General features: G+C 38.6%; 2 protein-coding genes and 1 non-coding gene across 5 annotated transcripts in view; all 3 read left to right on the forward strand.

The window, feature by feature from the left end:
• The window catches only part of LOC127662625 (bifunctional glutamate/proline--tRNA ligase-like), a 44,445-nt gene extending 33,389 nt beyond the window's left edge, over positions 1-11,056 (forward strand). The window contains exons 21-33 of one of the 2 annotated variants that reach the window (XM_052153901.1): positions 4,266-4,540; positions 5,140-5,191; positions 5,329-5,538; positions 6,130-6,202; positions 6,301-6,380; positions 6,477-6,578; positions 6,667-6,822; positions 6,991-7,188; positions 7,410-7,583; positions 8,272-8,432; positions 8,569-8,647; positions 8,755-8,819; positions 10,236-11,056. In XM_052153901.1, the coding sequence (XP_052009861.1) occupies positions 4,266-4,540; positions 5,140-5,191; positions 5,329-5,538; positions 6,130-6,202; positions 6,301-6,380; positions 6,477-6,578; positions 6,667-6,822; positions 6,991-7,188; positions 7,410-7,583; positions 8,272-8,432; positions 8,569-8,647; positions 8,755-8,819; positions 10,236-10,386 (1,776 nt within the window). In that variant the 3' untranslated portion in view covers positions 10,387-11,056. The remainder of the gene's footprint in view (positions 1-4,265; positions 4,541-5,139; positions 5,192-5,328; positions 5,539-6,129; positions 6,203-6,300; positions 6,381-6,476; positions 6,579-6,666; positions 6,823-6,990; positions 7,189-7,409; positions 7,584-8,271; positions 8,433-8,568; positions 8,648-8,754; positions 8,820-10,235) is intronic. The other variant, XM_052153900.1, reaches the window with a different exon arrangement.
• LOC127662941 (small nucleolar RNA SNORA47) lies at positions 4,916-5,049 on the forward strand. The gene has a single exon (XR_007972944.1). It is a non-coding gene; the product is annotated as a small nucleolar RNA SNORA47 (small nucleolar RNA).
• Positions 11,057-14,162: 3,106 nt separating the features above from the next.
• si:dkey-229e3.2 (uncharacterized) lies at positions 14,163-19,388 on the forward strand. Of its 2 annotated transcripts, none has more exons than XM_052154126.1 (6): positions 14,163-14,249; positions 15,739-16,279; positions 16,393-16,550; positions 16,994-17,135; positions 18,544-18,612; positions 18,719-19,388. In XM_052154126.1, exons 2-6 carry the CDS (start codon positions 16,061-16,063, stop codon positions 18,839-18,841), a joined length of 711 nt encoding a protein of 236 aa, XP_052010086.1. In that variant the 5' UTR covers positions 14,163-14,249; positions 15,739-16,060; the 3' UTR covers positions 18,842-19,388. The 2 variants fall into 2 exon arrangements, with proteins under 2 accessions (XP_052010086.1, XP_052010087.1); XM_052154127.1 differs by lacking the exon at positions 14,163-14,249 and adding an exon at positions 14,420-14,445.
• The last annotated feature ends 3,234 nt before the right edge of the window (positions 19,389-22,622 follow it).

The raw sequence follows: 22,622 nt of genomic DNA on the forward strand, positions 1-22,622 counted from the left end.
ATTGACTTGCAGTATCAAGGTTTCTTGGGCAGATTCGATTGGTTAGTTCTTGATTCCCCAGAATCAATGTTTTCTGTGTCTTGCATTAAGCAATTTTCTAGTCATTTTAAAGTTCTACCTTGCTTCCCTGAGAGGGAATAAGATGTTGTGTTATGACGTAATTGGAACTACGTCAGTGGTCACGTTGTCTAAAGCCTGTATACAATCACGGTAATTTATTCTCTGATGGCGCTTAAGCAACGCCCATAGGGAGCCACTACACGGGCTCCATATAGGCGAATGCTTGGTGCCATCTCACCAGATTTTCTGCAAGTCACTAGCCTGTGCAGCAACTAGAGAGTATGGCCAGCCACACAACATCTCATTCCCTCTCAGGAAGCCAAGTTTGCATTCTTAACCAAGATGTTCCCTTTCGAAGGAAGCTTCAATGTTGCGTAATGACGCAATTGAGATTAATACCATCACGCCATGAAAACAGCAGCTGCCAACTCTCTAAGCCTGAGTGGCAAACTTATAGCAGCTCACAAGATAGCTAAGGAATATAAACCTCATGAACTTACTCCTGTTCCAACAGCGAGAACTTGGGAAGCAGGAGTCAAACTCTCATCCAAATTATAAAATCTAACACAATTATGCGGAGAGGATCATCCTGCCGCCATACAAATGTTTTCCAAGGATGCACCTCTAGCCAATGCCTATGAGTATGCCATGCACCTCTTAGAATGGGCTCGAATACCCAGTGGAAAAGGCAAACTGCATGCCTCGTAAACACTCAAATTCATGCACAATCCATTGATGGTCTTTGCTTGGACACTGTAACACCCCTGTTGCAGCCACCAAACCACACAAACAACTGCTCTGACTTAAATCTTTGGCTAGTATAGTCAACATAATCCCACAAGCCCATACTGGGCATAGCATATGTAGCCTCTTATGCTCCTCCAACTCAAGTGGTAGAGGAATACAAATTAACAATCTGCGAGCGAAATCATGTAGAGATGACATTAGGCAAATAGCCCAAACAAGGTCTCAGCATGACCTTAGATAACCCTGGCTCAAAATCCATACACAAGGGATTGATGGACAGGGCATGCAAATCACCAACCCTCTTAAACAATGCCAATGTTAATGACAGGGCCATTTTAAGAGTCAGAATTTTCTCAGATACTGATGTTAAAGGCTCGAACGGTGCAGCCGAGAGCAACTCTAATAACAGATAAATCCCATAAAGGGAACACGGATGGGACAAAAAGGTCAAAGTCTGCGTGCTCCTCACATAAAACAAGAGACAAGAGAATGTCTTTCAATAGAAACTCCATTCACCAGTGTATGCTCAGCTGCAGCGGCCACGTGAACTCATTCATTGCTGGGGTAACCCCAGCCCCAAAACGCTTCTGCAAAAAAACAGCACTGAACCAACTGGGCAGTTGATGTAAAACACCACCCTTTTGTCCGACCGAATGAGGACATAACTGCTCCGAAATTCCGGAAGAACCTCAATGCAAACAGCACCACTAACGTCTCCAGACAGTTTATGTGCGAATTTAGCTGCTGACCTATCCATACTCACTGAGCTGGATGTATTTTTATACATAGCACTCTGACCCACAGATGAGGCGTCTGTCGTCATCACTTTGCGGCAACACACCTGTTCCAGTGGAATGCCCATCCCCAGAAAGCGAACCCGTTTCCATAGTAACCGAGCTGGGTAGCCCCTATTTATTTTAATAATTGCTAATTATCGCTAATAACCAAACCCGCTCCTAAACGTAGAACCCTACGCTAGGTTGACTCGCAAACCTAGACTGCTTAAGTGACTGAGAGCGACATCTTGATGTTGGGCATCCAAACTCTCTGAGTGAGCTATGCCTCAAAGCATCAGTGCTGCATCCATGCATATTGTGAATGTACGAGGTGCTAACACAAGTCCGAAAAGGTCACAAAATTGGTACAAATTGCCCCCTAAAGTGAAACTAAGAAAACACCTATGCCTTAGCATAATTTGAATGTGGAAATAAGCAGTCTTCATATCTATTGTCACAAACCAGTCCCCTGGCTGAAAAAAAGAAAAAATACCCACTTCGGAATGTCTTGTAACTGCTGGCACTCTTGGCTTGAGGAGGACAAGGAGGAGGAAAGCCTCTGCGCCTCCATCATTGTGGCTGATTAAATGGGGTTTAACAATGTTTTGCCTTGATTGTATTTAGGCCTAATGACTGTCACCCTGAAATGTTTTCACAGCAGGAACGTTTACAGAAAAATATTGTCTTTCCTGGTGTTTTGAACGGGAAAGAGTGTATAAACATTGGGGAAGCTGGTAGCCACAATGACCCCAACATTCATTATGTGGGGAAAGTATGTGACATTTATGCAAGTGAGATTCATTAACACTTGTGCTTATTGTACATCAAATTCTGTCATGCCTGTCCCAAGACCCTTGGCCATGTAGACAGAGGCCGAATTCAATTAGACAATTATAAAAGGGTCACTGAATGTATTTACAGCATAGGACGCCAGATAAACCATCTCCCCTAGCATAGAACGGGGAAGAATGTGTGAGCATGGGAGAAATTTGGAGTAAGCAGGTTTGCCACAATGGCCCCAGCATTATTATGGGGGAACAGCGTGTGATGTTTATGAAAGTGTGATTTGTGAAAACTTGAGCTTATTATACATCGAATTCTGTTATGCCTGTCCCGAGACCCTCAGCTATGATGGGGCAAATATAAAAAGGGCTCACTCTGAATGTATTTACAGCAGAGAACACCAGATAACCCATCTTCCCTAGCATTAGAACAAGGAAGAATGTGTGAACATGGGGAAGAGATGAACTGGCTGTATTTTCTTTCATTTTGATACCAATTGGCCTCCATATACAAATCATGTCCCAGTAGTTTCTTAAACAGAAACTATAATCATTCATACAGAAATTATGACATCTTTGGTTCTCCATACACAAATTATGACCTACTCGATCACCCATACATGCTAAATCTCAAGTGTCCGATGCGTACCAAACAGTAGACTCGCATGAGAAGAGTGACCGACGGAGAACCCAAAGCACACCTCCTTAACAACGGAAGGACTGTAAAATCAGTGAGTGGCGAGATGGTGTGACCACTGACGTAGTTCCAATTGTGTCATTACGCAACGTCGAAGCTTCCATCGAAAGGGAACAGTAAAATCAAGAGCTGAAAGATTTGAGTTCTTTCATATGCATATTAAGGCTCTGAACATACGCAAGTAGGTGAACACTTCTAGCTAGTCAAGCTTGATTTTGAATATCGTTGCATTCTGAAATTTGGGCATTTGTCTTGTATGATCAGTTTTCTCTTTCAAGTAAGTTTCTGCAGAGTAACAGTTTGCAGATAATATTGGTGATATTGCAAGCTTTTTAAACTGTCAGCATATTACCAACCTAAATAATAACGCATCTGATTTAAAGACACAGGCCTTTGAAGGTACTCTATCGCCCCCTTGAGTACTTAGGTTTGTTACTGCCAAAGTATTGCGAGAACTCATGTTAAAGTGATAATTCAACCAAAAACGAAAATTATCTCATCATTTACTCACCCTCATGCCATCCCAGATGTGGATGACTTTCTTTCTTCGGTAGAACACAAATTATTATTTTTAGAATAATATTTCAGCTCTGAAGGTTCATACAATGCAAGTGAATGGGTGCCAAAATTTTGACCCTCAAAATTTCACATGAAAGCATCATAAAAGTAATTCATATGACTCCAGTGTCTTTAGAAGTGATATTGATAGGTTTGGGTGAGAAACAGATCAATATTTAAGTCTTTTAATATTTAATATCTTTTGCTAGAAATACTTCTCCCTGCACTGTAGGGGGCGATATGCACAAAGAATGTGAATCACTAAAAACACTCAGTCAAAAATTGACTGAGCAAGGAGGAGAACTTATAGTAAAATTAACTTAAATATTGATCTCTTTCTCACACACACACCTGTCATATCGCTTCTGAAGACATTGGTTTAACCACTGGAGTCTTATGAATTACTTTTATGCTGACTATGGTGAATTTTGGAGTTTAAAAATGTTGGCACCCATTCACTTGCAATTTAGGGATCAAAAGAGCTGAGAAATTCTTCTAAAAATCTTCATTTGAATTCAGCAGATGAAAGAAAGTAACACATCTGGAATGGCATAAGGGTGAGTTGAGTGAATTAAATATGTTCTTGTGAATGTGGCCTATATAAACATTTATTTATTTTGAATAATTTTTGTTAATAATTTTTAGGAGCAAGTGGATAAAGCAGTGAAGACTCTGCTTGAGCTGAAGGGTCAATATAAAGCCCTTACTGGAGAGGAGTACAAACCTGTTACTAGCTCAGGAGCCTCAGGAAACACAGGAGGAGAAGACAAGAGCCGCAAGGAGCGAGAGAACAAGTCTGAGAAGCAGGGAGGAGGTGGAGGAGGATGCAAACAGCAGAAGGGAGGAGAGAAACCTCAGCAAGGTCAAGAATCTGGAGCCGGTGGAGCAGGAGACAGCCAGGGGCCAAAGAAACAGACACGGTGAGAGACTTGAAGATATTTGAAGACAAAAGATTGTACTCTTAAATTTTAAAAGTGTTCACAAAACTGTGACTTTATAGTGCAGATAGGTCTTATTTATAAATCCATGAATCTTGCTAAAAAATTATAGTAAAAAAGGACATAAATATTGATGTATTTCTCACCTACTCCTATCATATCTCTTCTGAAGGTTTAGATTTAAACACTGGAGTCGTATGGATTACTTTTATGCTGCTTTATGTGCTTTTTGAAGCTTCAAAGTTTTGTCCACCATTCACTCGTATTAAGTGGACCAGCAGAGTTGAGAGATTTTTCAAAAAATCTCTGTGTTCAGCAGTAAATTTTTGGATTAACTATTGCTTTAACTCTTGCATTTGGAGGCTTGAGAAAGTTTTGCAGTTGTTTTTGTACTGCCACAACTGGTTTTGTCCTCCAAGACTAAACCACAAACACTGCAGTTCTGTCTGAATGTATTTATTCAGACAGTTAACTTTATTTGTGTACACTTCACTGATATGGAGTTATATTTTGAGGACATTTTCCATTAAAGTTGAATAAATTTAATACATTTGCGATACTTTTATTTTTGTGAAATGTAGATTGGGCCTTGAGGCAAAGAAAGAGGAAAACCTGGCTGAATGGTATTCGCAGGTATGCTTGGTTAAAATGATTATGCAACTTTTGCATTTTTGCTCTTTCCACCCTTCTTTACTTTAAAATTGCCTCCCCCCTTTTTTTTTTTAAACACTGATGTCTGATTAATAGCTTTTGCTTTACTTCATTTTCAGGTGATCACCAAAGCCGAGATGATCGAGTACTATGATGTTAGTGGCTGTTACGTGTTGAGGCCCTGGTCTTATGCTATCTGGGATGCCATCAAAGAGTTCTTTGACCGGGAGATCAAGAAGCTGGGTGTGGAGAACTGCTATTTCCCCATGTTTGTTTCTCAGGCTGCCCTGGAGAAGGAGAAAACCCATATTGCAGACTTCGCACCAGAGGTGAGGAGTTACAGGAATATTCTGGGTTCAGTAGTAAAAGTTAAGCTCAATCGACAGCATGTGTGTCAATATATTGAATACCACAAAAATAAATTTTGATTCATCCTTGCTTAAAAAAAGTAAAAATCAGGGTTACAGTGAGGTATTTGCAATGGAAGTGAATGAGGGCCAATTTTTGAATGTTAAAATGCTCACTGTTTCAGAAGTATAGCCACAAGACTGAATGATTTTAGTGTGATAACCATTTCTGTGTAAAGTTATGGTTAATATGTTAATTTTAATATGGGATAAGGTTAGAGTTGGGGTTAGGTTTAGTACCTAGTAATTACTGTAGTTGTTGTAATTATATAGTATGTAAATGTAGAACAGTACTGTAAAATAAAGTGCTACAGATATAATTGATGTGCTGTGTATATCAGTGCAAGTCCAACCCCTTGTGGGTCATCCAAGTTTAAATAATGGATGACAAGAACAGGTTAATTTTAGGGTGGAAAGGGGTTATTTAGGGCAGATTGGGTGCGGACAACAATACATATCATTATGGAAGTTTATCTTAAAGAAATAAACTGTTCCTGTGCAATTTCCCTCTAGGTTGCTTGGGTGACAAGATCAGGAAAGACGGAGCTGGCAGAGCCCATTGCAGTGCGTCCCACTAGTGAGACAGGTGAGTGACTAAAGCAGCCACATTGAAAGCACCTGAAATAATTAGATCAGATTATCACCATTATTATCTGTATTTACTTTTCTCTTGTGTTGATGCAGTCATGTACCCGGCCTATGCCAAGTGGGTCCAGTCACACAGAGACCTGCCGCTCAAACTCAACCAGTGGTGCAACGTTGTGGTCAGATTCAGATTTTGTCATAAACTTTCCCTTTTACAACCATGTCTAAAATAAGCATCAGTAGTGTTTATTCCTGCCCCTTACTTCCTTTCTCAGCGTTGGGAGTTCAAACACCCCCAGCCTTTCTTGAGGACCAGAGAGTTCCTATGGCAAGAGGGACACACAGCTTTTGCTACCAAGGAGGAAGCCGAAGAGGAGGTTAGATGTGGATTATCACACCACTAACATAACTTTTAATTTGCATACTGATCCATAAATAATTGTATTGTCATTTTTTTGTGTGCAGGTGCTGCAGATTCTAGACCTGTATGTTCGGGTGTACGAGGAGCTGATGGCCATCCCTGTGATCAAGGGCAGGAAAACTGAGAAGGAGAAGTTTGCTGGAGGAGACTACACCACCACTGTGGAAGCTTTTATCTCAGCCAGCGGCAGAGCTATTCAGGTAAGCCTTCAGTTTCAAGAACCCTCTGAGGAACATCAAGACAGATTAGCATTGACACTACAAATGCAATTTGGTATCAGATAAAAAAATATTTTGGATCCCATTTACACATGTATTGTCTTCAGAGAGAGTACAACTGGAACTTAACTCTCATTGTCAATCCCTCAGGGTGCCACATCTCATCACCTGGGTCAGAACTTCTCCAGAATGTTTGAGATTGTCTTTGAAGACCCCAAGAAGCCAGGTGAGAAGCAGTTTGCCTTCCAGAACTCTTGGGGCATCACTACCAGAACCATTGGAGTCCTGACAATGGTTCATGGAGACAACATGGGCCTGGTGCTGCCCCCCAGAGTAGCATGTCTACAGGTAGGCTAGAAGTCCATCCCTCTCTTGCTTTTTCATTTATAAAGGATCATAGCATTGCAGATTTCTCCTGTAGCTCATCTGGTAAAGTGTAGCTCTAGCAACACCAAGGGTCATGGGTTTAATTCCCCGGGAATGCAAACTGATAAAATGTACACCTTGAAAGCACTAGGTTTTTTTGCTTAAAAAAATACATTAAAAAATATTAACACGCTGTTTCATAGGTGATCATCATTCCTTGTGGCATCACAGCCTCTTTGCCTGAAGCAGAGAAAGATCTTCTATTGGCCCAGTGCTCCAAATATCTTTCCAGACTGCAGAGGGCCGATATCAGAGTGAAGGCTGACCTGCGTGAGAACTACTCACCCGGCTGGAAGTTCAACCATTGGGAGCTGAAGGTATGAAGGTTCTCTATATAAGTGCAAACTTAACATTGTATGCTTCATGGCTTAAAAGAGTTAGTTCACCCAAAAATATAATGATGTCATCCCAGAGGTGTATTAATTTCTTTCTTCTGCAGAACTCAAACAAAGATTTTTTTAGAAGAATATTTCAGCTCTGTAGGTCCATACAATGCAAGTGAATGGGTGCCACAATTTTGAAGCTCCAAAATCCACATAAAGGCAACAAAAGTACTCCAGACAATTCTGGTGGTTAAATCCATATCTTCTGAAGAGATATGATAGATCAATATTTAAGTCCTTTTCCTTTCACTTTCTCCTTCTCTTCCATACTGGGCAGGGAGGACAATGTATTATTAAAATAATTACCCAAATAGTGACCTGTTTCTCACCCACACCTATCATATTGTGTCTGAACACATGGATTTTACAACTAGAGCCATATGAATTACTTATATGCTCCATTTATGTGGATTTTGGAGCTTCAAAATGTTGGCACCCATTCACTTGCTTTGTATGGATTTACCAAGCAGAAATATTCTTCTATAAATATACATTTGTGTTCTGCTGAAGAACGAAAGTCATACATATCAGGGATGCCAGGAGGATGAGTAAATTATGTGAGAATTTTTATTTGCGGGTGAACTAATCCTGAATCTTTGTTCTTCCTTTTATATGAATGCAGGGTGTGCCCATAAGGTTGGAGGTTGGGCCAAAGGACTTAAAGCAGGGCCAGTGTGTGGCAGTAAGGAGAGACACAGGAGACAAAATCATTATGCCAGAGGCTGAAACAGAGAAGAAAATCAAAAACCTTCTGGAAGAGATACAGAACAACCTCTTCAAGCGGTATAAACATGCACCTGCTGATAGAGGATGGAATTATTGGTTCAAATAAACATGTTAGATATTAGTGTCCAAAAGAATCTTGGTTACATGAGAATTTTTTCAGTTCCTCACCTGGTAATTTTCCTACTTGTTTCAGGGCTTCTGATGATTTGAACAAACACATGGTTGTGGCAGATACGATGGAGCAATTCCAGAAAGATCTGGACCAGGAAAGGGTAAGGAAACCGCATTGAACTAGAAACTCTGTTAATTCAGAACGGAAATGGAAACCTTGGCCAGAAATGTGCTATTCTGATTGACTGACTTCTATAATTTTTCACAGATTGTACAAATACCCTTCTGTGGAGGTATCGAGTGTGAGGACTGGATAAAGAAGACCACAGCCAAGTAAGAAATTTCTCCAAGCTTTAGTGTTGTTGTTCATGTGATGACCTCTTAATTAGCACAGTACAATACATTTACAGCTATACAAGTTGATTTCAGACATGGGTAACATTGAGAGCTGGGCGATACATGGTAACATGTTTACTGTATATTCAATATTTTGATGCTGTTGTGAATGGAGGTAGACCGAGATATCAGTTTTACAGATTAATCTGTGCTGATATTTGCTTTTGGAACTATCGGTTATCGGCAAAATCTATGCCGATAATTGCAATTAGTTTTTATTTTAAAATTTCAACATGTCTCCAACTGGATATCTTGTGAATAATAATAAAACGTATTCCTCATTAAACCTTATCTGTTGAAATATATAGGCTAAAAAGCTTAATTTAGTAAATGCTTTAATAAAAAGCATAGTAATGGAGAAAAGTCACTATAATTTCAAATATGAGTCCCTTGAGTTTTCCAGCTTGTTAATAGTTAAAAGTCCCTTGTTATGAACCAAATCTGAATTTTTTTATAATTTCTATTTATTGGGATTTTGGCTGCACAATAAACTGCATCTGGTATTTTATTCATTTTGGAGTCTTGTAGCATCTGTCTGTGCCCGCCATAGTAAGTAAATACTTTTTTTAAATCTGTCATCAGCCTTTTCCACCACCTCAGTTATCAGTATAAGCAAAATCCACTATCTGTTGACCTCTAGTTGTGAATATGTATAAGAAATGTATCCGTATTTATTTTAAACCTTAATTGGCCATGAATTTCCCCCCAAAATTTGAAAGTTGGCCATGCCAACTTTTTGAAAAGTGTTATGCCCATTCCTTGTGTCATTACTCAGAAAAGGACATATACCAACAGAAATATTTAAGTGACCTCTCTGATTTTAACCTCAGTAGCAAACATGCCAACAGACTTCAGAACTGTTTCAATAAATTGGGTGACAAGAGTTTGTTTACATGCATAACAGTGCACTAATAACTACACAATAAGATTGTGTTTACATTAGATATTAAAATAATCAGGTTTTTCTTTGGGTTTGATGTCAAAACATAAACGGGCAAAAGCATTGGCTAAGCCGACAGAAAGGCGGTAAAGGGGTTTAGATGCAAAATCTCTGTGTGCTGATTTGTTTTTGCTTAAACAGTTTATCATCTTTCTCTGACAGAAGAACATGGTGTAAGGTGTTTACATAGCCTTACACATACTTGGGTAATTAAGCATAATCAGTGTAAGATCAAGCATGTTTTTGGAATTAGGGTTGTAAACCCACTCACTGATTCAAAGATTTCTTTATCATTACACAACATTTTTTATATAAGGCCCTGCATGGTATCTTACCTAATTTACAATATATGCAGTTAAATATTGCTGTTTATTAAGGTAAAAAAAATGTATTAACATTTCACCTATCCACAGGGATCAAGATCTGGAGCCTGGTGCACCTTCAATGGGAGCTAAGAGTCTGTGTATCCCCTTCGAGCCCTTGAAGATCTTGCAGCCTGGTCAGATGTGCGTCAGCGGCAAAGAACCTGCCCAGCACTACACGCTGTTTGGACGCAGTTATTGAGATATTCTGTCATCCCTATCCACCAACTAGTGGCTTTCCCCTTTTAAACAAATGCACTAGCAAGATTTGCTGTAACATATGACATCTGTAATTCTCTTACCACTGATCATTCTGCATTTCCTATGTCTTTCTGGACTTATTTTAATTAGCTGATCAGTTCTGGGCTAAGATTTAGGAATCCTTTGTGGCCGTAGTAAACCTTAGCACATCTTTATCCTAAATAAATACCTGGCAGTTGTAATAAACTAAACATTGTCTGTAATAAAGGGATTCTTAATTTCTATAATTTTGCTGTCCCTCTTGATTACTTTTCTAATATGTTTATATGGAGAATCAGTTGACTATTGTTGTCTTAAATGATAATTGATCTGGCCATGGTTTGACAAGATCCCATTTGGTAGATCACAATGGTTGCCACTGGAATGAACAAACTTTGGTATGTTTGTGTAGTTTTCTGGTCTCTCTCTCTCTCTCTCTCTCTCTCTCTCTCTCTCTCTATCTCTCTATCTCTCTCCCTCCCTCTCTGCCTCTGCCAAATATGTATTTGTCTAAGATAACGATGAACAAACCAGTGAGGTTAGTAGATTTGCCAGTCACTGGAAAAATCCAGTAAGGTTTATGCAAAATATTCCATGTACCAAGAGATTCCAGCCATGATTCCATTTTACACAAATAAAAAAAGGGTCACAGATGTAAATGTATAAGAATCTGTCATTGCAAAATCCATCATGATCAACCAAGTCTGAATATTGGGGGGACCAAATGTAAATGATTAAGAATCTGTTATTTTGAGGGACCAGTTTTCTGAATATTAGATGTCCTTGATGGTCATGACACTGTTTAAATGATAATTTGAAGATTTCAGAAGAATATCTCAGCTCTGTAGGTCCTTACAATGCAAGTGAATGGTGGCCAGAACTTTGAGTCTCCAAAAGTCAGCATAAAAGTAATCCATTAGACAGTAGTTAAATCCATATCCATAGCTTACATGATGGGTGTGGGTGAGAAATATAAAGAATATTAAATTGGTTTTTATTTTTACTGTAAATGCACACTTTTGACCAGCAGGTGGTGATGATATTCATAAAAAATTTGAATTGTGAAAAAACAAAAGAATGTGAAGTGAAGATTTATACTTCAACATTGAATGATTTACATGCACGTTATTACACCGATTATGCTTAATAAGCTGACAACTCGTGTTAACACAATAAACAGTGTTCCTTTATCGGCGTAAAGGCCATAAACGGCTTATGAATAAACTGGCCGACACTGGTAGATTTTTTCTGATTTCACATGGCATGTAAACAACTTAACTGGCGTTCTTACCGGCTCATCCAGTGTGCACACGTGTTAAGCGCATACTTCTACACAGATTGACGTCAAAAGCAGAGAATAATGTGATTATTTCAAATGTCTTGTAAATGCTGATTTATTGGTTTGGCTGATTTTTAAATGAGCTTATTAGTGGGAGTAATCAATGTATTGGTGTGCATGTAAACGTGCTCATTGAGCTTTTTCTCAGCCACACCTATCCTGTAACTTCAGAAGACATGGATTTAACCACTGGATTTGTATGGATTACTTTTATGATGGTTTTATGTGCATTTTGGGGCTTCAAAGTTTTGGACACCCAGCAGTACATTCATCAAGTGTGACTCTGGTCTGATCATCAGTGCCGAATCTCAATAGGGTGATGATCATTCCCCTATGCAAGTGCTCACAAGTGATGAGAAGAGGAGTCTTGCCATTATCTGAATTCACACAACCCCGCAGAATGAGCTTGGCTGTGGAGATGAGCTGCTGAGACACTTCTAACAGTAGAATAAGAATATCCATCCTGTCGTATCTGCCTCAACCATCTGGAAAATGATGTAGCAGATATTTTACATAAAGTCTGTGGCCATGTATTATGGAATATACTGTACCAAGGCATCCACTTGTGAAACCACTGTTTCCTTGCAGTGCAATTCATTGAATCGCATGTCCTGCAGTTCCCATACCGGACCCAGATCCCAAACCAACAGGTAGTAGCAGACCAGTATAGAAACATAAGTTGTTGGCTCATCTCCTTAGCACGAAATTCATCAATCATATAAAAATAGACACTAAAATGACTTGCTTACTAATCGTTTGTCTTCGTCAACATGGTCGGTCGACTTGCTTACTGCGTATGGCATGCACACAGACTGCTGTTAGTGTCGTTACAACGAACTGATTGAGTGACACCAAGGTTATTTCCATAAATGAATACTGAAACGTAAACAAACTATTGATTAAAAAACATTTTTGTGACTACCACCCCTGGAGTCACGACAACGAATCCAGGGCGTGCAGAGTGACTCCAGTCAGGTCCCCTAAGCAACCAAATTGGCCCTAGGGAGGGTAGAGTCACTCGTGGTCGCTATAATGTGGTTCTCGCTCTCGGTGGAGTTCGTGCTGAGTTGTGCGTGGATGCCAGCAGCCTCTCCTATCTTTCCTTGTAATGAGCAACGAAAATACCAAAGCAATTATGAGGAAAATTATGGAATTCATGGCCCTGGATGACCAGCTGTTGTCTCATGACAGCATGACACTCGCCATGTCTCCACGGTAATGCACTCAACAAGTCATGAGATAAGATGCAAGGACTGATGGTCTCAGATGTGGAGGCAACTGAGATTTGTCCTCCAGCACCCAGATTGAGGCGAATCACTACGCCACCACGAGGACTTGGAGCGCATTGGGAATTGGGCATTCCAAATTGGGAAGAAAAAAAACTTTTCATAAACTGAAATAAAATACAAATTTGTTTCATAAACAACAAGCTCTCATCACATGTCGGAAAAATCTGACCTGTGTGTGTTTAAGGTGTTCATCTTCAGAGCCGCAGACACTATTGGGCAGTTTAGTTCTACACCTGCAGGTGGTGTTGTGGCATGGAAAGCACATGAGGTTAGCTGATTCTGAAAGATTGATATATGAAGATCACTCCGACATGAATTGTGGCTGCTAGGAAGTCTTTATTTAAAAACAAGTATAAAAATATTTTTCATGATCTGCCCTGTCCTTTTCTGCATATCGCGGCACCGTTTTTGTGGTCTGTTCTTGCGTAACGCAGTGGCTCATTTTAGCTTATCGCAGCCCATTCGGCATGTTCCGCGGCCGACCCACCAGCCCGCTCAGATCTCCTGATGGCCTGTTGCCCCTAATCAGCGCCAAAGTGTGTCGGCCCACTGGGAAAATGCCCGGTATGTCAGATTACCAGTCCAACCCTGTTCACAAGTTTTCTAAATATAAGTAAACTGTGGAAATATTCAACGGTTTCGTTTTGCTGTAAGTGTATTGTGCAAATTTGCCAAGCATAATCCAAATTGCTTTTGTCTACACTCTGGAAGTGTTCTGTTAACTCTCAAAACGAAATAAATAAAATATATAAAAAATAAATAAAAATGTGTTTACAAAAAAAAAAACTGAACTGAATTTTGTAGCAAATCAGGAAACGATAGCCTATAAAATTAAAAACTGATATGAAAATGTAAAACTATAACCTTGAGTGACACTAATTCTTTGAAAGTGCGGAGTTGAGGATTCAAAACCCTATGGATCTCGTTTCCTAACGTATCTCAATTCCTAAAGCCCAGTCCAAGAAATCATACAAAAATAAACGTATCTAGCTTCGATGGACGTAATACTTTACAGCGAAATTGAGATATGAACGCGTCATACCTGTGCTGGGCGTGACACGTCACAGACAGGTGCGTACATCACGCGCTCCACCTATTCACATGACGTCACATACTCGGCAGAAAACTGCGGAAACGCGACGTGGGAAAACTATTTATTCAACATTTTATTACATCTGTCGCGGTCTGTTCAAGAGGGTAAGTAGACTATAGTCTTTTTTTGCTTGACTGTTCAAACAAAGGACGTTTTACTTTGTTATAGAGAATATGTAAAGTCTGTAAAATATGTAAAAGGTTTGTTTATCTGACCCTGACATCATTGATAGAGCTATACGTGCTTTAGTCAAAACATAAATACCGGATTGAAGCTGGTTTCAAAAGGCAACCTTTTAAAGTATGTTTTGAAGTATCATTTAAAGTTTTAACCCTTAAAGAAATACGGAGGTAAAGGGTTTCAGGCGGTTTCACTTATCAATATTGTGTTGTTTATACTGTATACTACCAGTCAAGGTTTGCCAGATTTATAACATTTATATATTCAAAATTTAATAATACTACTGGTAGAGTTACAAATGGGCGTGTACTGGATCATTTAACGACGAAACAATGCTAAACAAATCAAAACAATCTTATATTTTTCTTCTTCGAAGTATGATCCCCCTGTGCCTCGATCAGCGTTTTTTAGACTTTTTGATGCCAAGGACCCCCAAATATGTAAGTCACCTTGCATAGGACCCCCTCCTAAAACATAAAGATCGATATATATTTTTGTGTATAAAGATCATAGGACAATTAAGAAACATTTTAAGTGTAATATTATGAAGACTATTTAAATAATTCGCTGTTGTATTGTTGTTATAGCCTACTAAATCCAAAATAAACTCTAAAAATATGACCTGAAGGGATGCACAATGTATCGGCCAATTATTGAACAAATTAAAAACCATCGACATAAACCTCCAATATCAAGCATCGTTTTTATATCGGGGTTTTCATGCTTCTGATCACAAATATGTAAAAGCTAATATGAAAAACGTATGGTTTGTTTATAATTAATTGCATACATTGATTGCATTTTTCGGTGTAATATACAGAAATACCTACCAAAATCATGTAATTTAAACCATGTAATAAAAAAATAAATAAATGTAATTTAAAGAAACACGTTTTTCTTTCTCTGACATTTTCGATGGACCCTCTAGCACCCCCACGCGGCCCCCTGCTGTAACCCTTAGCTCTCAACCAACTTCATGACGTATCAAATTATCCAATTTACCCATCAAATAATCATCAAAACTTAAAGCTTTGTTAAGAAATTCATAAACAGGCACAAATTCTATTTGTCAATAAATCACATTTCAAGCATTTAAGCAAACGTCTTTTAGATCGAAAGATGATGAGAAACTAATTTAGTAATCTGTGTCCACACTTTTGACTGCTGGTGTATTTATTTTGTAATATCAGTAAAGCTCGAGTATCTAAATACAGTTGTAGATTTTCTTTATTTTACTCCTATTATATTATAATATTATATAATTTCCACTTAATATCCTCTCCTGTTTTCCTATAGTATTAACAAATTCTTAATAACATATAATGTTAATGTAAAATAATAATAATAATGTTTAAACTGCAGACATTTTTTAAGGAACAGGAAAGGAGAAAATCACTGTTTCTTTCTCTCCAGATTTCTCGGGCCTCTTCCTGGAAATCAAAGCATATCAACTGCTGCTGCTGCTTTCTTTGGAAGGAAGCATGTGTCATCAGACTTGCATCTGAAACACAATGGGACCTCCTTGCTTGTTGTGGGTCACCAGAGAACCAACTGCACACTGCCAAAAAAACATAGCTACAAAGACGACAGCAACAGTATTTAGGTCAATAAGAAACGTGAGGCTTATGACCGCTGCGGATTCTGCCAAAGCTTGAAAAGAACACATAAATGTTGACAACTTCAAAACTGTAAAATTCAGGGTCTGGATAACAAACAAAGAGAGCAGTGGTGTGTAATGGGGGAGTGCATGTTGGACAGCTGTGGTGAGGATGACTTTCAAAGCTGTGAAGGATTTGATGATTGGTCCACCTTCACCACTGCGGACTGGGCAGAGCCCCAACAAAATGACAACAGCTTTTCAGACTGGGCTGAATTCCAGCAGAATAGCAAGAAAGAGGAAGAATTATCAACCGTACCTGTGACAGAAATAAGAACTTTTGAGCTTCCTGGAAACGTATGTTTGTTTGGCTTATTTTAAACTGGTTTGTTGTTTATAACATGTTCATAACTATGAATATTATTGGGGTACCTCCAATGTACTGTACTTAAGGCTGCTATTCTTTACAGGTTGAAAATGGCAACCAGGTAAATGCCCAGTTAGTTTTCCGTGACTGTTTTTGTGCTGAGTCGGCAAAGAAAGAAGCTGCCATGATGGAAATCCCTACACTGTCCCAAATATTCCAGAGTACAGTTGACATGCTCTCTGAGTCTGCAGCAATTACAAGGTACAAGATTATAGCTTTTTTGATACACTTCGCTGTAACTATGAAACTCCGTAATGGTGAAACACAATAAACAGTCTTCATCAGGAAAAATACTGCTGCCATTCAGTGTCTTGCATGTGTTTCTGTGGTGCTTTCTCCATATTTCACTCTAGTAGTTGGCAATAGCTGTCAGCATGTACGTCTATATGCTCATTTTGTTGCTGTTACTCTATAAAGTGTAGAAATATATGTACTTTTTGTTAACATGTGCATGTCTATAAAGGCATCTGTCAGTGTGTGTCCACTCTTATTAATAGCTCTGATTTTAATTAATTCAAACCCATTTGCACTGTAAAATGCTGTGGTTTATTGCTCAAGCTCTGCACTCAAGCCTGTTTTAAATGATGAAATGCGAATAGAGTTTTCATAAGTCTTTATCTCTCTCTCTCCTTCTTCAACATCAGCGAAGCGGCCAATTTCTGGTGTCATTTACAGTCTCTGTCAAAAACTCTGAGAATATCAAGCCCCAAACCCAAATTACACTCCCACGAAGTACTGCTCAAAACCCTTCAGCTCGGACACCCTAACACGAGCGCAGCCTCACAGGTGGGTGAAATGTATTTACTTGTCTTTACTGGTACCTTTGCTGCACAACATCTCGTTAAAGCTTAAGTCCATAAAATTAGTGCCACCGAACAGAATAGCAAAATTAAACATGGTCAACAGCATTCTGAATACACCCGTTTGATTAAACGATTAAACAAACCGCCCAATTCAAGCCATTGGATGAGTCAATGTTGTTGTTGTGTTAGGCTGGATGGGTTGCTTAAAATAAACTCTTATAGTCCCAAAGACAATTCTACAAATTACTTGCATATAGGTGTCTCTTCATAATAAGCTAGTATAGTATAACATCGATAAAGTTTCATACTACAACTTTTACATTCAGGTTTTTCTATAATAGTTGTTCTGTTCTATAGCTGGGGAAGTATGATTGTATGTAACGTGTGATGATAGAAATGTGTCAACCACAACTTGCCACATTGATAAAAAATTTAATTGATCAGCAGTCAGTGATTTATCTTTTTGGTTATACCTCCCCACCCTGACATGTTCAGTTTTGATGCTATAGTATGTGTGAACAGAGTCACAAGATTAACGGTTTGAGAAAAAATATTTGATATTTTAGAGCCGACTATAGAGAAAATCTCATTGTGTATGATGCTCCACGACTCAAATATGAAGTCATAAACTGAGCCAATGGTAATTAACCACGCGCGGCCACGAAACTGGACAACAAAGAAATGGAGATGGTGGAGAAAACATGTAACACGACTTGCATCGCAATCTTTGTCTATTCACCTAAGACTGCACCCAAATGCGCTCAGCCCATTTCTTTTAAAGCTTGAAACTGGGAAGCAGCATCATCATGACAGCGCTCCCATACAACCATGTTTGTTTACATCTGTAATGCGTCTCCTAAAATGGGGGCATGCGTTTCCATGTGATCAGATGGACTTGACAGCCGGAGTGACGTTCTGTCATTTAGTGTGTTATGCCCAGTTTTGATTGTATCCATTTACATTGTCGGTAGGTGTGTGAAGATACCAAATTTTTTTAGATTCGAATCAGATTTTTAGAAGTTGTGTAGTGTAATCCAGCCTAAAAGTGCTTCTCTTCCCCCTCAGTGCATGAACAAATGTGTTGACTGATAAAATAACCAACTATATCTCAGAGTTTAATAGTATTTTGATGCTGATGTGTGAATGGATACAAAATGGAAAAAAGACTGAAACCGTTGCACATGTGAATAGCTGATGTGGAACATTTGCTAGTAAAGGCAAACCAACAATTTTAATGCAATTTACCAGGTTTCATGTGTGAAAGAGGGTAGGCTGAAGAAGAGAATTTATAAATCAAAACAATTCACATATAGTGTTTGTAATTGTGTTTGTGATTTTTGTATCTAACATTCTAAAGGTAGTGTTATTAAAATAAATTAACTTTTTTCCAGTGCATTACTCCTTCTGATCTTGAACTTGAAGAGCCTGAAGATCCTCCTGGAGCTCTGATTCAAACCAAGGTTATTTTATGTCTAGTTACTGTGTGCTTACAGAGAAAAATAATTCCAGTTAAAATGTAAGCAATACACTGGTTCATTAACCTCTGACCATTTTTCTTCTATGTAGCTAATGCCAACATCACATTGTCGGAATGCGCCTGGTTTCCTTTATCAGATCTCACATCAGTGGCTTAACCAGCACACCAGGAAGCTGCTCCTGTACCAGCAAAAGAAAGATCCTTTCCTGTAAATGAAGATTACATTTGCACATGCACAGTATAAGAGACCTGTACCACTGACTATTTCAAAAGACTGAATCTTCAGTACATACTGTACTACTGCCTGCTCTGTACACATAATGAGCACAGATAATATCTTCTGAAGTTTACACTTTTACAAATAAATCCAGGAAAAGCCTGTTACAAAGAGACTTTGAAATGGGCAGTACTGCTATGCACACTAGCACAGGAAACATTCCTTACATACTTGAAGTAAACACTTCCATCAGATCTAAGATAAAGAGGAGACCGTTACAATACACCATAGACAATGGATTGTGTGCGTAACAAGATCAAAATCACTGTAATCTCACAAATACTGGAAGCTAACATGGCCATATACAGATTAATATATTGTATTGTTTGTTGCTGCCTTAAACTCATGGCTTACTGTTCTCAAATGCTATATTATTTGTATGTGTGTACTGATATCTGAAATGTTTTTAGTATATTTATGAATATATCATTCTATTATTTTAAATACTGCACATCAGGATGAGTTATTTGTTTTCAACTCAATTTAATAAAAATAATTGGTTATGTCAAACATCATTGTGTTGTGGAACCAGCTTGAAGGGATAGTTCACCAAAAATTGAAAATTCCCTCATGATTTACTCACCCTCCTGACATCCCAGATGTGACTGAACTTTCTTCTGCAGAACAAAAATGAAGATTTTTTAGAAGAATATTTCAGCTCTGTAGGTCCTCACAAGTGAATGGGTACCAACATTTTGAAGCTCCAAAATCCACGCAAAGGGAGCATAAAAGTAATCCATATGACTCCAGTGTTTAAATCCATGTACGATATGACAGGTGTGGTTGAGAAACAGGTCAATATTACAGTCATTTTTTGTCATATATTCTTCTCCTTTTCCAGTAGAGGGTTTATATGCATTTAGAATGTGAAACAGAAGAAGGAGAAAGTGAAGGAAAATTGACTTAAATATTGATCTGTTTCTCACCCACGCCTATTACAGGTGAAACTCGAAAAATTAGAATATCGTGCAAAAGTTCATTAATTTCAGTAATTCAACTTAAAAGGTGAAACTAAGATATTATATAGACTCATTACAAGCAAAGTAAGATATTTCAAGCCTTTATTTGATATAATTTTTATGATTATGGTTTACAGCTTATGAAAACCCCAAATTCAGAATCTCAGAAAATTAGAATATTGTGAAAAGGTTCAGTATTGTAGGCTCAAAGTGTCACACTCTAATCAGCTAAACACCTGCAAAGGGTTCCTGAGCCTTTAAATGGTCTCTCAGTCTGGTTCAGTTGAATTCACAATCATGGGGAAGACTGCTGACCTGACAGTTGTGCAGAAAACCATCATTGACACCCTCCACAAGGAGGGAAAGCCTCAAAAGGTAATTGCAAAAGAAGTTGGATGTTCTCAAAGTGCTGTATCAAAGCACATTAATAGAAAGTTAAGTGGAAGGGAAAAGTGTGGAAGAAAAAGGTGCACAAGCAGCAGGGATGACCGTAGCATGGAGAGGATTGTCAGGAAAAGGCCATTCAAATGTGTGGGGAGCTTCACAAGGAGTGGACTGAGGCTGGAGTTACTGCATCAAGAGCCACCACACACAGACGGGTCCTGGACATGGGCTTCAAATGTCAAACGTCTTACCTGGGCTAAAGAAAAAAGAACTGGTCTGTTGCTCAGTGGTCCAAAATCCTCTTTTCTGATGAGAGCAAATTTTGCATCTCATTTGGAAACCAAGGTCCCAGAGTCTGGAGGAAGAATGGAGAGGCACACAATCCAAGATGCTTGAAGTCCAGTGTGAAGTTTCCACAGTCTGTGTTGGTTTGGGGAGCCATGTCATCGGCTGGTGTTGGTCCACTGTGCTTTATTAAGTCCAGAGTCAACGCAGCCGTCTACCGGGACATTTTAGAGCACTTCATGCTTCCTTCAGCAGACAAGCTTTATAGAGATGCTGACTTCATTTTCCAGCAGGACTTGGCACCTGCCCACACTGCCAAAAGTACCAAAACCTGGTTCAATGACCATGGTATTACTGTGCTTGATTGGCCAGCAAACTCGCCTGACCTGAACCCCATAGAGAATCTATGGGGCATTGCTAAGAGAAAGATGAGACATGAGACCAAACAATGCAGAAGAGCTGAAGGCCGCTATTGAAGCATCTTGGTCTTCCATAACACCTCAGCAGTGCCACAGGCTGATAGCATCCATGCCACTCCGCATTGAGGCAGTAATTAATGCAAAAGGGGCCCAAACCAAGTACTGAGTACATATGCATGATTATACTTTTCAGAGGGCCAACATTTCTGTATTTAAAATCCTTTTTTTTTTTATTGATTTCATGTAATATTCTAATTTTCTGAGATTCTGAATTTGGGGTTTTCATAAGCTGTAAGCCATAATCATCAAAATTATATCAAATAAAGGCTTGAAATATCTTACTTTGCTTGTAATGAGTCTATATAATATATTAGTTTCACCTTTTAAGTTGAATTACTGAAATTAATGAACTTTTGCACGATATTCTAATTTTTCGAGTTTCACCTGTATATCACTTCAGATGATATGGATTTAACCACTGGAGTCATCTGGAGTACTTTTATGCTGCCTTTATATGGATTTTTGAGCTTCAAATATTGGCACTCATTCACTTGCATTGTATGGACCTACAGACCTGAGATATTCTTCTATAAATCTTCATTTGTGTTCTGCTGAAGAACGAAATTAATGCACAACAAAGTCATGCAGAACTCAGCACCATGATGCTAGAGTGTTGTTATGTGGTTGCTAGGGCATCAAAAAGAGTCTTATGATAGTCCTGTCTCTAGATATGGCTCAAGTTTCTCCTTAATTGTAGGCCAAGTCTTGTCCGCAAAAAAACCACTCCTCTGCACACTAAGCTACTCAACAATAGAGTGTAAAAGTGAGCTAATAACTACAAATACTTAATATCAACATATCAATGTGTCATCCAATTAGTAATTTAGTCAAGTTTAATGTCTGTCCTTTTAAATCAATCTACCAGATCTTATTTTGTTTTCAGATATCTTCACTTTGGCATTAAAAACAAGGGTAAATTTGAATTTAGGATGGCAGTCCTGATTATGGGAATGACTGCAATATTTCTTATCATTCAGTCTGAGTTAGAGTCAAAATGAAAGTCAAATTCTACTCGACATATTGTTTTTAAATCCCAGCAAACAGGAAGTTCACAGACAGCTAAAGGTCATGTTAAGTACAGTTACACACACACACACACACACACACACACACACACACTTCCCTACCTACATTTAAAGGCATCACCACAACACAATATTTGAAGCTTTAAACAGCATCATCTCTTTATTGCTGGGCTAGTTACATTTTTCTTTAAAAGATTTTTAACATGGAAATTTTGAGATTGCTTTGGATGCCAAAAAGTTTTGCTGTGGTCAAAGTGGTAAAAATGCTATTCAGGACGATTTAAAAATGTCTAGCAGAATACTGTTAGGACTACTGAGGGCTGACTCAGTTTCTTCATTTAAAATGCATCACTTAATTCTTGACATATCATAACCATAAATAATGCATATTTAAAAAAATGTATACGCTATTACAGAGTAACCAACTTTGTGATTCATAGCGTCATAATAAGAGTTTCACAGGAGTTTCACTTCCATAATCACTTTCATTAAAATTGACATCTATATACTATGCAAGACACAGTTTTTAAAAGGGATGTTGCAAGCCGCTGGCACCCCTCATGATATAATATTGGGAGAAGACT

Source organism: Xyrauchen texanus, chromosome 22, assembly GCF_025860055.1.
Source record: "Xyrauchen texanus isolate HMW12.3.18 chromosome 22, RBS_HiC_50CHRs, whole genome shotgun sequence".
In the NCBI taxonomy this organism is placed as follows: Eukaryota; Metazoa; Chordata; class Actinopteri; order Cypriniformes; family Catostomidae; genus Xyrauchen; species Xyrauchen texanus.